Source organism: Suricata suricatta, chromosome 13, assembly GCF_006229205.1.
Source record: "Suricata suricatta isolate VVHF042 chromosome 13, meerkat_22Aug2017_6uvM2_HiC, whole genome shotgun sequence".
Taxonomy (NCBI): Eukaryota; Metazoa; Chordata; class Mammalia; order Carnivora; family Herpestidae; genus Suricata; species Suricata suricatta.
In genome coordinates, this window is record NC_043712.1 from 49,849,556 (window position 1) to 49,860,809 (window position 11,254).

At 44.0% G+C, this 11,254-nt stretch overlaps 1 protein-coding gene across 1 annotated transcript in view; it reads right to left on the minus strand.

The window, feature by feature from the left end:
* Positions 1 to 1,999, minus strand: part of ADAMTSL1 (ADAMTS like 1) — an 877,850-nt gene extending 875,851 nt beyond the window's left edge. The window contains exon 1 of the mRNA XM_029920114.1: positions 1,833 to 1,999. Coding sequence (XP_029775974.1) covers positions 1,833 to 1,919 — 87 coding nt within the window. The 5' untranslated portion in view covers positions 1,920 to 1,999. The remainder of the gene's footprint in view (positions 1 to 1,832) is intronic.
* Between the last annotated feature and the right edge of the window lie 9,255 nt (positions 2,000 to 11,254).

Sequence of the window (11,254 nt, forward strand, 5' to 3'; positions counted from 1 at the left end):
CTTCTTTACATCTTTGCTTGCTTGGTTCAAATATTATCAGATATGTTATCAAAACTCAAGTAGAATTTCTGCCCCTGCAATTATTTAGAAATAAGACAGAAGACATCCTGCCTTGGTTTGGCTTACACATCAACCTGCCTGGTGTTGCTGAAGCTGGTAGTCCCTTCGAGAACACAGACCAACACCCTCATTTTGCAGATGAGGCAATGACACAGGGAAGCAACCAGGACTGGATGTTATAAGTTAAGACTCTCAGGCTGTCTAGTAGGCCCTTTACTCCTTTGAATTTCCTTTCCGTGTCACGATTCTGTAAAAACACGTCAGTGGAAGGCAAGTCATTTTTACACAGTGGTTTTCAACCCAGCTGCACCATAGTATCACCTGGGAGCTTTATAAATTCTGATGCTGGGGCTTCACACCTCCTGCCCCAAAAGGATTGTGATGCAATCCAGCTGAGGTGTGGCCCCAGCACCGGGAGCTTCAAGAACTCCCTAGGGCAATCCTAAAGTGCAGCAACCTCTGAGAAGCTTTGCCTTGAAGCAAAGCATATTGGGAATGAAACTTGCTAATAATTAAGACGATCTTTTGCAATAGTTTTTCATACTTCAATCTAAGCAGGTGTTCCTTGTTGAAAACTTCTGTCGCTTATTAGCGCGTTCCGTGCTCCTCGGGTTCTAGCCGGCTTCGGGCCCTTCCTAACCATCTTTCTTGGGCCTCCACTCAGCCTCTAAAAGTGCACTGCTGCACTCAAAGTGACCACTAAAAGAGAGATCTGAAAACAAGTTTCAAAACGTTAAGAAAAGCGAGGAAGGAAATCCCCCGATATGGACAAGTCTTCCATAAGCAAAGTAGAGGAAAGGGAGGCTATCTGGCGATAATTCCGGCCAAGAGTATTTGGGCATTTTCCCAGAATTACCCAAGTAATCCCGTGAAAAGCGAATTTATGAAGCCTACATTATGCACAAACTGCCTAAATTGTGAGTTTTAATTAAAAGTTACCCGATTCTGGAAAGTGTTAAAGGCGAAGACACCACAAGCATCATAGTTTCGACTGGTCCCTGGCCCCTTCCCTGAGCATTTCCCTCCAGGGTCGTGCAGTAAGAAACCACAACCAAGCAGACAGTGGATTAAACCCTCTCCCAGGGCACTGCTCTTCTGCCTGATGACCTGAGCCACCCACGCAGGAGAACGCCCCAATTCTTACACCCTTCTAGCTCAAGAGAAAACCCTGGGAGCATTCTGAGGGGGCGTGGTGAGGCCGAGTCCCAGTGCGCCGTCCAGAACCACCTCTTCTCCACCGCAGAGGCTCCGGGAGCTTCTGGGTCCGGTCTCTGCAAACTTTACGACGCCCCGCCCCCGACACTCGGACGCAGGTGGCCCTAGGACGAGGATGTCAGAAGTTCCCAGGGTCCCTGGAAGGACGGAAGTGAGGCGTGTCCCCGCGCGCCCGCCTTCCTCGCGCCTCCCGAGTCTCCGCCAAGGACAGCCCGGAAGAGGTGCCGGGTCGCCGACTCCCTGGAAGTGAGCCGCACCCCGGCTCCGGCGCCGTCTCCTCCCCTCGCCTCTCCCCAGCTGGAGGCCCGACCCCGGAGCGGGCGGGACGCCGGCCCCGGCCCCAGGAGGCTGGGCTGAGGCTCGGCGCAGGATTTGACCCCGGCAGCCGGAGCTCGCCACGGGGGGGGCCGCCTTAGCCCCGACCCCGTGCCACCTGTCCTCGCTGGGGTGGCAGCGCAGCCCCCAGACAGGCCCCAGGCGGAAGCGCTCCCCGCTCCCGCCGACTAGAAGAGAAGTCCTAGGAGGGGGAGCGACGCCAGACGCGCAGACCGCCTCACCTGTCCGGCGACGTAGAGCAGGCACCAGGTGCCGCCGAGGATGCGAGCCAGGAACCTCAAGCGCCAGGGCGCAGCCAGCCGTGCCATGGTCCCCCAGCGGGGAGGGAGGGGGTCCGGGCGAGACCCCTCCCTGGAAGCGGAGGCCGAGGCCGCAGCAGCCGGCGGGCGGGCTCGGGCGTGCGCCTGCGGGGCAGGGCTGCGCCGGGCTCGGCCGCGCGTCCTCTGAGCCGCCCTGAGGCCGCGGAGCCGGGCTGCTTTGAATGGGAGCGCGTGCGCTGGGGGTGGGGGCGTTATTTGTGAATGTGCTGCTTGTCTTGGCTCGGGATGGCTCGCGCTCCAACTCCCCCCCCCCCCCAGCACCCCCTCTGGCTCCCGCTCCTCCCCTCCTGTGTCAGCCCTGCAAAGGCGGGGAGCGCAGACACTCAGCCGCCCCGGCAGCGACTGCGGTGCGCCTTTCGGGAAACCGGAGCAGGGCTAAGCGCTGGCTTCTATTTATTTATTCTTTTTTAAAGGGAGGGTCTCGCACTGCACACCTTAGACGCTTTTGGAATTCGACCCTGCCTGCCCTGGGAGAATTCGGGATGAGAAGGAAAGGCTCTCCCTGGATGCTGTCGCTTTCCCCGGAACGAGTCCCCAGGGCCCTTCCCTGCGCTCTTTCCCTGGAGCTCGGCGCGCGGCAGCGGCTCTGGGAACCTCGCAAGGCCCTCTGGGGAACCGGGAAGAGGGGCAGTGATTAAGAAACTCTACCCCACAGTGTGCGCAGAGCTGAATGTAACGGTGTGTTGTCCGTGGAGACCCATCCTCTGGGTAGAAGAGATTCTCCCAAGGAGTTACTGTTTTGCAACCTGAGTCTGGGGAAAGAGAACTTGGCTCGAGAGCGGCGGGGACCCATGACGGTTGGGTTGGGACGCAGCCTACCAAGAGCCAGCGTTACCCATAAGGAGTTCAAGAAAATGGGTTCAGTAAGACTGACTTCGCTTGTCTTCTTGTGCCAGTGGTTGGTTTTCTGGGGCAATCCAGAGCACTGCCTTGTCCAGTGTGGGCCGTGTTCTTATTAATTAGACTTGAGACTCTCAGGCTTTCTCTGTAACAGAAAACAAATTTGGTGCCCCCTTGGAGTTCTTTGCCATTGGGACCCAGGTTCATTTCTTCCTGAAAACCTGGCTTTCCAGAGTCAGTCTCCCAAAGTATATTTACGAGAAAGTAAATCCCCTCACCCTTCTCCCAACCGTCTTGCAGGCCACTCCACCCCTCTAGAACCTTGGCAGGGAAGCTAGCAGAGGCGGGGAGCTGGCTCCACTTCAGTAAACTACGATAAGAGGATTCAGCGCAGCGCTCGCGAAACAACTTTTGTGAAGTTCCCACGTGCGCGCGTTGGGATGAACCCAGCCCAAAACGAAGACGCCACCATACTCCCTAGCAACCATTCATTCAATCCACATAATCTTAAAGCCAAGCGCTGTGCTTAAGCGTCGTAGCCCATCAGTGACCTAGACAGATTTGGATCTTGCCCGTTTTAATTGTATAAACAGACTGGATGCAAACTGCTGACCACGAGAGGCACAGTCTGGGCAATAAGGCCTATGCGAAGTGAATGTTTAAACGTGCCAGCATGAGCGTTTGTGTCCAGAATAGAGTGATTTTGTTCTCTTATATGGTCAAGGAGCTGCTTCTCAGAATTCATCTATTCACTCACTAAGTATGTATTTGAGTTCTCAAGGTATGAAAGAAAATCAGAGGTGGAAAAAGAAGGGGGAAAAAAATCCCTCCTTGAACTTAGAATCCCATAAAGTCAAAGCTTGAAGTTCCAAACCTTGAAATTTGTTTTAATGGCCGTAGGCCAGGTTTTCAAGTTCAGTTGGTAAAGAGGAATGGGTAAGATTTTGAAAAACAAAATACAAAACGAACAGGAACAGGAAAGTGTTCTGTGGAGGACTGCAAATGGCTTGTCTTACCAGGGCCCTTCAGCCACAGGATACGCAGAAAAAGGCAAGGCTTTGCTTGGTGGCGTGGTGGTCCTAACATGGTGGGGTGGGAGAAGATAAGGCACCAGGCTGGAAGGAAAAAGGGAACCCACATTGGTGTGCCCGGCAACATTAATGAAGTTAAATCTTTTTTTTTTTAAAGCTCTCAAGATAGGTGCATATGACAATATGCATATGGACATATGAGAATCCAATAACTCAATGGCTATATATATTGGAGCCAGACCTGGAGGGGTATCTAGTAACAGAAATTTTCAACATTGAAAGGGAATTCTAGCCCAACTACATACTCCAAATCCCAAAGAGCTTGGCCATCTAGTTCAATAGGCACATTTTTATTTTTAAATAGGTGAAGAACCTAAGGCCCGGGAAAATGAAGTGATTTGTCCAATGTCTGACACTTAAGAGGTATATGAATATAATACCAACTCAATGGAGTAAAAAAAAATGGGAGCCTTTATTCCTTGAACAATGAGGTAACAGAAGGAAATAGAAATTTAAATTAATGAGGCGGTTAAAAGTAAGGTGAAAAGAGGGTAGTAAGTCCAAAAGGAGAGAGACCAGCTAAGATAGCTGGTATAAACCACCTAAGAGGTGATGAAGGCTCCCATTACTGGAGATGTACGCCAGCTGTCAGAGAACAAAGTTGGTGCTTGGAAAGCTGCACAAGAGAAGGAAAGCACCATCTGTTCTATATGAGAAAATGGCACTTACTTAGGTCATCTCTATATGTGAGGCTCAACCCCAGATCCTTGACACTGACTCAAATGTTAATAGTCTTGCTGGGTGACTGTCCATCATTTGCTTTAAAAACTATAGATTCTTGGGGCACCTAGGTGGCTCAGTTGAGCGTCCAACTTCTGCTCAGGTCGTGATCTTATGGTTCATGAATTTGAACCCTGCATCAGGCCTGCTGCTGTCACTGCAGAGCCTGCTTTGGATCCTCTGTCCCCATCTCTCTCTGCCCCTCCCCTGCTCTCTCAATCTCTCTCTCTCCCTCTCTCTCAAAAATAAATAATAAAATGTTTTTTTAAAAAATCTATAGATTCTTAAATTCCTTTCCAACCCATATCAATGATGGTATAAGAAATAACTGAGTGGAAGAGGAGCATTCTCATTACCCACTGAAGATCAAGTTTCCTTGATACTGCATAGACATAGGGAGGATGCTTTAAAACAGATGTCTTTACTTAACATCTTAATGACCTCACTAACGAAAGGACTAAAAACTGTCACATTCCTCAAGCCTTAGAATCCACACGGGGTATCCAGGGCATCCAAAGACTATGATGGCTCTTCATCTCACTCTCACTCCAGTCTTCCAGAGCCTCTGCTCTGAGCCACAAGCCTTTTCACCTGGCCCTTGCTGCAGATGTGTTTTGGCATCACTGGTCAGACCTCTCAAAGAATCATCCCCCTGGGACACTAGAATACATGATTCTGACACTGTAGTCTACCTGTTGATCTCAGAGACACCTCTACTCCACTGACTGTTCACTATGCCCCAATTCCTTCTACAGCCCTTTCTTGTCTTCCTGTACCATTTTACCCAGCATACTCTTCCCCCCAGGACCCAAAATTTCCAGAACGCTTTCAAATACCCCTCTGCTCCCTTGTTTTTTTCTTCGCATCTCAACTCAAAACAAACTCAGTGATCTGCTTTCTCAGCACCTGCACACAAGAGCCACAGATTAGGACAGATAAGAGGCATCATCTGGCCAACATCAGTGGGCTCAACACTGCCCCTCCATCCTCCTGGACCATCCACTCTGGCACCACCCTGCCCCTTACAATGACTATTTCAAACGTGCTCCTCTCTCCAATCCTCCAGCCAGCCTTTTAACAGATATGCAGAGCTCCAGCTTCTCAGAGAGAAGACAGTCAGACAGAAACAGCTTCTACTTTTACTCTTTTCCACCAAATCTACTTATATCCATAACCACCTTCTTCACTTCTGTTTTCTTTCCAAGGCCAGTCCCTCTACAATGCTCTGGGTCTAATCTCCCCTTACCTTCAACTAGTAAGGAAACTTCGTACAAATTTGCCCTTCTTTCTGTGGTATAGTCAACAATGTCCTGAAAACAGAATCCTGTCTTTAAATGTGGTACAGCTTCTGTCATGTATAACAAAAAATACATTCACTCTCCAACCACCCCACATCCTTTGTCCATGGCGACAGCTATGAAAGGTTTTATTTATACTGTGTGTTGTCTTCTTTCCTTTCTATTTAACCCTCAAACCATTCCAGTCAAAGTCCGGCCGCCATCACTATACAGACATAGAACCTGTTCCAGTCACCACTGACTCCCGTGAGCCAATGAATGTTAGCTGGTCCTCTTCCTACTTGTCCCCATAAAACAAAACCATGAGGCTCCGTCAATCATTCTTTCCTTCTGGGCTGTTCCTCAGATATTTGCATATTACTCCTAAGACCATATATTTCATAGGGGCTATCCCTTCCCCTCCCTGCCTCTTTATCTCGTTACCTTATTAGTAAGCCCCGCCCACATCTGGGTTGGATTTCTTATTTATATGTACTCATATATCTATATTTCCTTTCCCTCAGAGAATTTATTCTAATTTGTAATTATGCTTTTAGTAGTGCAATTAATTGACCTCAATGTGTCTTTCCCTTCCCACTAGGTTGTAAATTCCATAGGAGCAATTTACCATGCCATTACAATGCCTCGCAGTCCAAATTCCTAGCATGTCATGTTTGACAAAAATCAAAATTAAATTAATAAATGGATGAATTCGTATTTCACATCTTTCAGTGACCTGACCTTAAATGTAACCGTAAAGTAAGGCAAAAACTGCAAGTTCCTTGAGAACAGACATTATATGCTCTTGACCTTTATCCCAGTACCTACAAAAGTCTTAGGAACATAATAAGTAAGAAAGAGAGACAGACAGAGACAGAGACAAAGGACAGAAAGAAAAAATCCTGGCTGAGAGAAGCGACAGAATCCACTAACAGAATGGGAAACTGCCCTCATCAGGTAAATTTCTAGGAAAATAAAAATAAAGCAAAAATTAAAATCCAAATAAAAATCCACAGGCCATATATTCTTAAGTAGATCAAACTTTCAAATTACATTTCATTCTTCCAAAAAATATAATAAAGTTTGGTACAGAGCCAATTATGTTTTTGATTATCACCTTGAAATTTTCCCCAATAAGGAGAAAACAAAAAGTAAATAATTTAAATAACAGATACAGAATACCCATCAGGACACAAATTACATTTTTTACTAAATACTTAGAAGCAGGAGAAAGGGGGAGGTGCACATTCTGTTACCCAGAGTTAAGATTTATCTAAATTATTTCTGGTTAGTATATCGCGTACATTATAAAATATTCAGCAAGAAAGGAATTTTCTGATAACTGGCTCAAATCCTGCTTCATTCCCCTCTTGTTCTTTAACTAGCTGGAAATGCCCTTCTTGTCAGTCTTTATTTGCCTTGGTAGACAAGCAAAACACAGAGCAAAGCTGTTCAGTCAAGCAAAGTGTTCGTTTTTGACAAGTTGAATGTCACACACTTTGTTCAAAGAAAATATACATACCTGAATTATACAGTCAACAGTCTCCTCACTTGAGTGAAGCTGTTTCAACAATATTCCAGTCCATAGAGACATGTGGCTTCAACTATTACCAACTGTTAAATTATGTGCATAATAAAAAAATGATAGGAAACATAAAGTAGTATGTTTATATCTCACAGAAATGACTCAAAACCATATTTCAAGAAAGTAAACACTGGAAACCAGCAGTTTTCCTTATTCTCTGTCCTAACTTAATCTCCATTCTAATTTTGTCTTTTATGTGAACATACAGATTTTTCTTCCTATATAGCTACTGTATTTGTGGATTTTTAAATTAAAAGCATAAAGATTAGCTGAAACCAGATAAACATAGTTATGGGAATTAACATCCAGATCAAAATATTTTAATTACCTCTGCTTCCTTCTGAGGGGAAAACACAGCATCCCATGAGGGTTATAACTTATCAGCCAACTTATCTTTCTGTTCTGTAACACCGAGTTACTGAGTGTTTGAGGTTGCAGGGACTTCCTGGCATCCATCTAAACTGCATTCATGATAGTGTGTTAGTAATGTGCATACTTAATCTCTTGATGTTGGCTTGCAGGAGTTTCAAATATAAAATGTGACAGCATTTGTTTTTCTTACCACATAAAAAAAATGACATCACAAACTGTTAAGAGGTTAAACCATATATTATGGCTTCATTTCAGAGTCACTGTTTGCGTCATATGACTGCCCAACAGGGGCCGAATCTAACACACTTAACATTCCTAAGGCTAGTAACATATAGCCAGCCTCTGGGTGAGGCCCATTGGGTGTGGTTTTAGCCTGCAGAAAAACTTATATAATAACAGCCTTTTAAAAAAATGGTCATGCTTTCTCGGTGTGTTGAAGGATTTGTCCAAATAATACAGCAAAGAACAACAGAGATTATAAGGGAAACAAAAAATTAAATTTAGAAGCCGACATTAATCCTGTTCATCTTCTCTGGAGACCTTGGAAACTGTTTACCTGAACTGGGCAACAATTTTTCCCTAATTCACTCAGTCCGTCAACAGTAATATTCAGTTTCCATTTTGTGCTAGCCATTATGACAGTATGTAAACGTAGTGCAAGATATAATCCCTGTGCTTTCAGAAGTCACAATTAAATTTCACACAACACATTTTTGACAGAAATGTGTGTCCCCCAAATATTTGTTCTTCATTATTTCAGAAGCCCTTAGAAAGTATGGGAGGTATCCTGCTGTAGCCATTTTTGTATCCTCAGGAACCACCACAGAGCACAGCCTCAAAAGTTTGATAAACTGCATTGAACGCTTATTCTAACACAAACCACATCAATGAGCACTGTGAGAAGCAAACAGGAATTCTGTATTTTGGACTAGCTTCAGAAAGCCCCTGTCAGAGTGTGTCAGCCATCAGAAATCTTATTTCTCTCGAATGCTGACATGGCAAGCACCAAAGTATAAACTAGTATACAGAAAGTACTAGTGGATTGGTAGATAGTACTTAGCTAATTCAACATTTTATTGTAAAAGTTTGGTTTTGTATAAAAGAATACCCTTTTAGGGGCACCTAAGTGACTTAGACAGTTAAGTGTCTGACTTTGGCTCAGGTCATGATTTCCAGTTTGTGAGTTTGAGCCCCAGATCGGGCTCTGTGCTGTCAGCACAGAACCCAATTCAGATCCTCCCCCGTCTCCCTATCTGTCTGCCTCCCCTCCCCCGCTCTCGCTTGCACACACGCTCTCTCTCTCTCTCTCTCAAAAATAAACAGTTAAGAAAAAAAAGAATACCATTTTAAAACCTGAGTATTTGGTAGGTTTTGGTATGTTTTGCCTCATTCCAACATCATCCAGCACCATAGTTGTTCACGTTCTTTCTGCCCCAAGTGCCCTAGAGAGCTGGTAGAGGAAGTGTAATACTTATTTCAAACTCAGCATCTGAAATTTCTTGACTGTGTCACAAGACCTCCAAAATAAGTCCCAGGAGCTGGATTTCCATGTCATAAAATCACTTCACCCAATGCAACAAAAGCAAAATACAGTAAAACCTTGGTTTGCAAGCCTAATTCATTCCAGGAACATGCTTGGAATCCAAAGCACTTGTATATCAAAGCAAATTTCAAGAACGATTGGCTCAGTGGTGATCATGTGATGCTTGGTATCATGTACTAAATTCATGGCAAGAGTCACTCATTTATCAAGTTAGAAGTTATTAGAAATGTTTGCTCGTCTTGTAGAACACTCAAAGAATAAGTTACTCGCAATCCAAGGTTTTACTGTACTGTCATCTATGTACCTAAGCATTTTTAGTTGATGCTGTTTTACTGGATATCAAGGGTGTCTGCTTATGATAACCACCTTTTCTTTTCTATCTGAAATCAGTGTTCAAACAAAAGGGAAATGGATCTTTTGCTTTTGAACTAAGTTATTCTGTTTCCCTAGAGGTATCAATAAAAGGCAACAGTGTTAAATCCACTGCCATTTGGTTTATTCTCAAAGAAATATTAGTGTATGCACACAATCCCCTTCAGTTTTGCTAGAAAAAAAATCATAAAATCAATAGTTCTGGATGGTTCCAGAAAAAATCACCCAATGAGAAAAAAATACACAGGAACACATGGTTTGTTTGCTTTTCATTAACAATCTTGTAAAACTAATGCCTCATAGAATCATTATTAAAACAAATTGTAACGTGAACCAGCGTTTGAAAGTAATTGTTACTTTTGACCCCCAGTTAATGTCTGATATATTTCTACCTGTTCTCGTGCTTTATGTATTCTTATATTGTCCTTCCTATTCTAAGATGCACGTAACCAGTGATGTCATTACCCACTGGGAAGACTAGGAATAGAAAGTTTGAAGCAGGACAGAGTTTTTTCTGAATTGAATATACTAGCCAAAAAAAGAAAAAAATGCACTGGCAAGAAAATGAAATTCAGCCAAATCAATGAAATTTTTGGCAACCATAAAATAAACATGTTTTAGAAGATACAGCTGACCTTTGCTTATAAGATTAAATTAACTAAAGCTTGTAAAAGTGCTTTGTAGATTATAAAGCACTATTAAAAATACCTTTATTCATTATTTAGGCGCTAAGAGTCAAATTCAACTAAGTTTGAAAATCTAATTGGCTTTATTTAGTGATTCATGAATCACACAGCATCCTGTCTTAACAGATGAAAAGAAGCTCCAAGGAGTAGAGTGAAAGGAAAGGCTTTTATAGGCAGGCGGAGGAGGAGCAAGGAAGTCCTAGCAAAGAATGGATGATTTTAGACACCTTTTTAAGGGAAGGGGGGGTCTATTAGGCAGATTACCTCACTAGTGCTGACCAGGTAATGCTAGATTGACTGGTAAAAGATTACATTCCGGTTAGAGGCTGAAACTGCAATTAGGTTAGGTATTACGTCTTGGTTTGCTTACACAGGGTTTAGCGCAAGTGACTTGATTTAGGACTAATTGTTTCTTTTTAACAGTGGTATGCTGCTGTGTTCCAGAAGAAATTAAGACAGCTTATAAAGATATATGTTTCAACAAAATGTCAAGATATCTAAAATGTCAATCAATATGTGTAGATGAGAACATTAACATTCTGAGGTGCTAAGGGGCAGGGTGGGATCCATTGGGATATTTCAGGTTCTACTTAGCTTTTTGATATTGGTTGAATGGCACTACTTGGAGTATGAATTGACTTCATAATTGAACAATAAAGATGTTTCCATTTGGAAAAAAATTTAATGGGAAACAAAAACAAGAATATGACCTTACAGTGGAGCCAGAGATGAAGTTAATATAAATTCAGATTCCATAAAGAGCTACAGCCACAGGTTTGGAGCTCAACTTTCAAGCAGTCATGAAACCTCATAAATTACAGTTCCCAAATTGAGGGG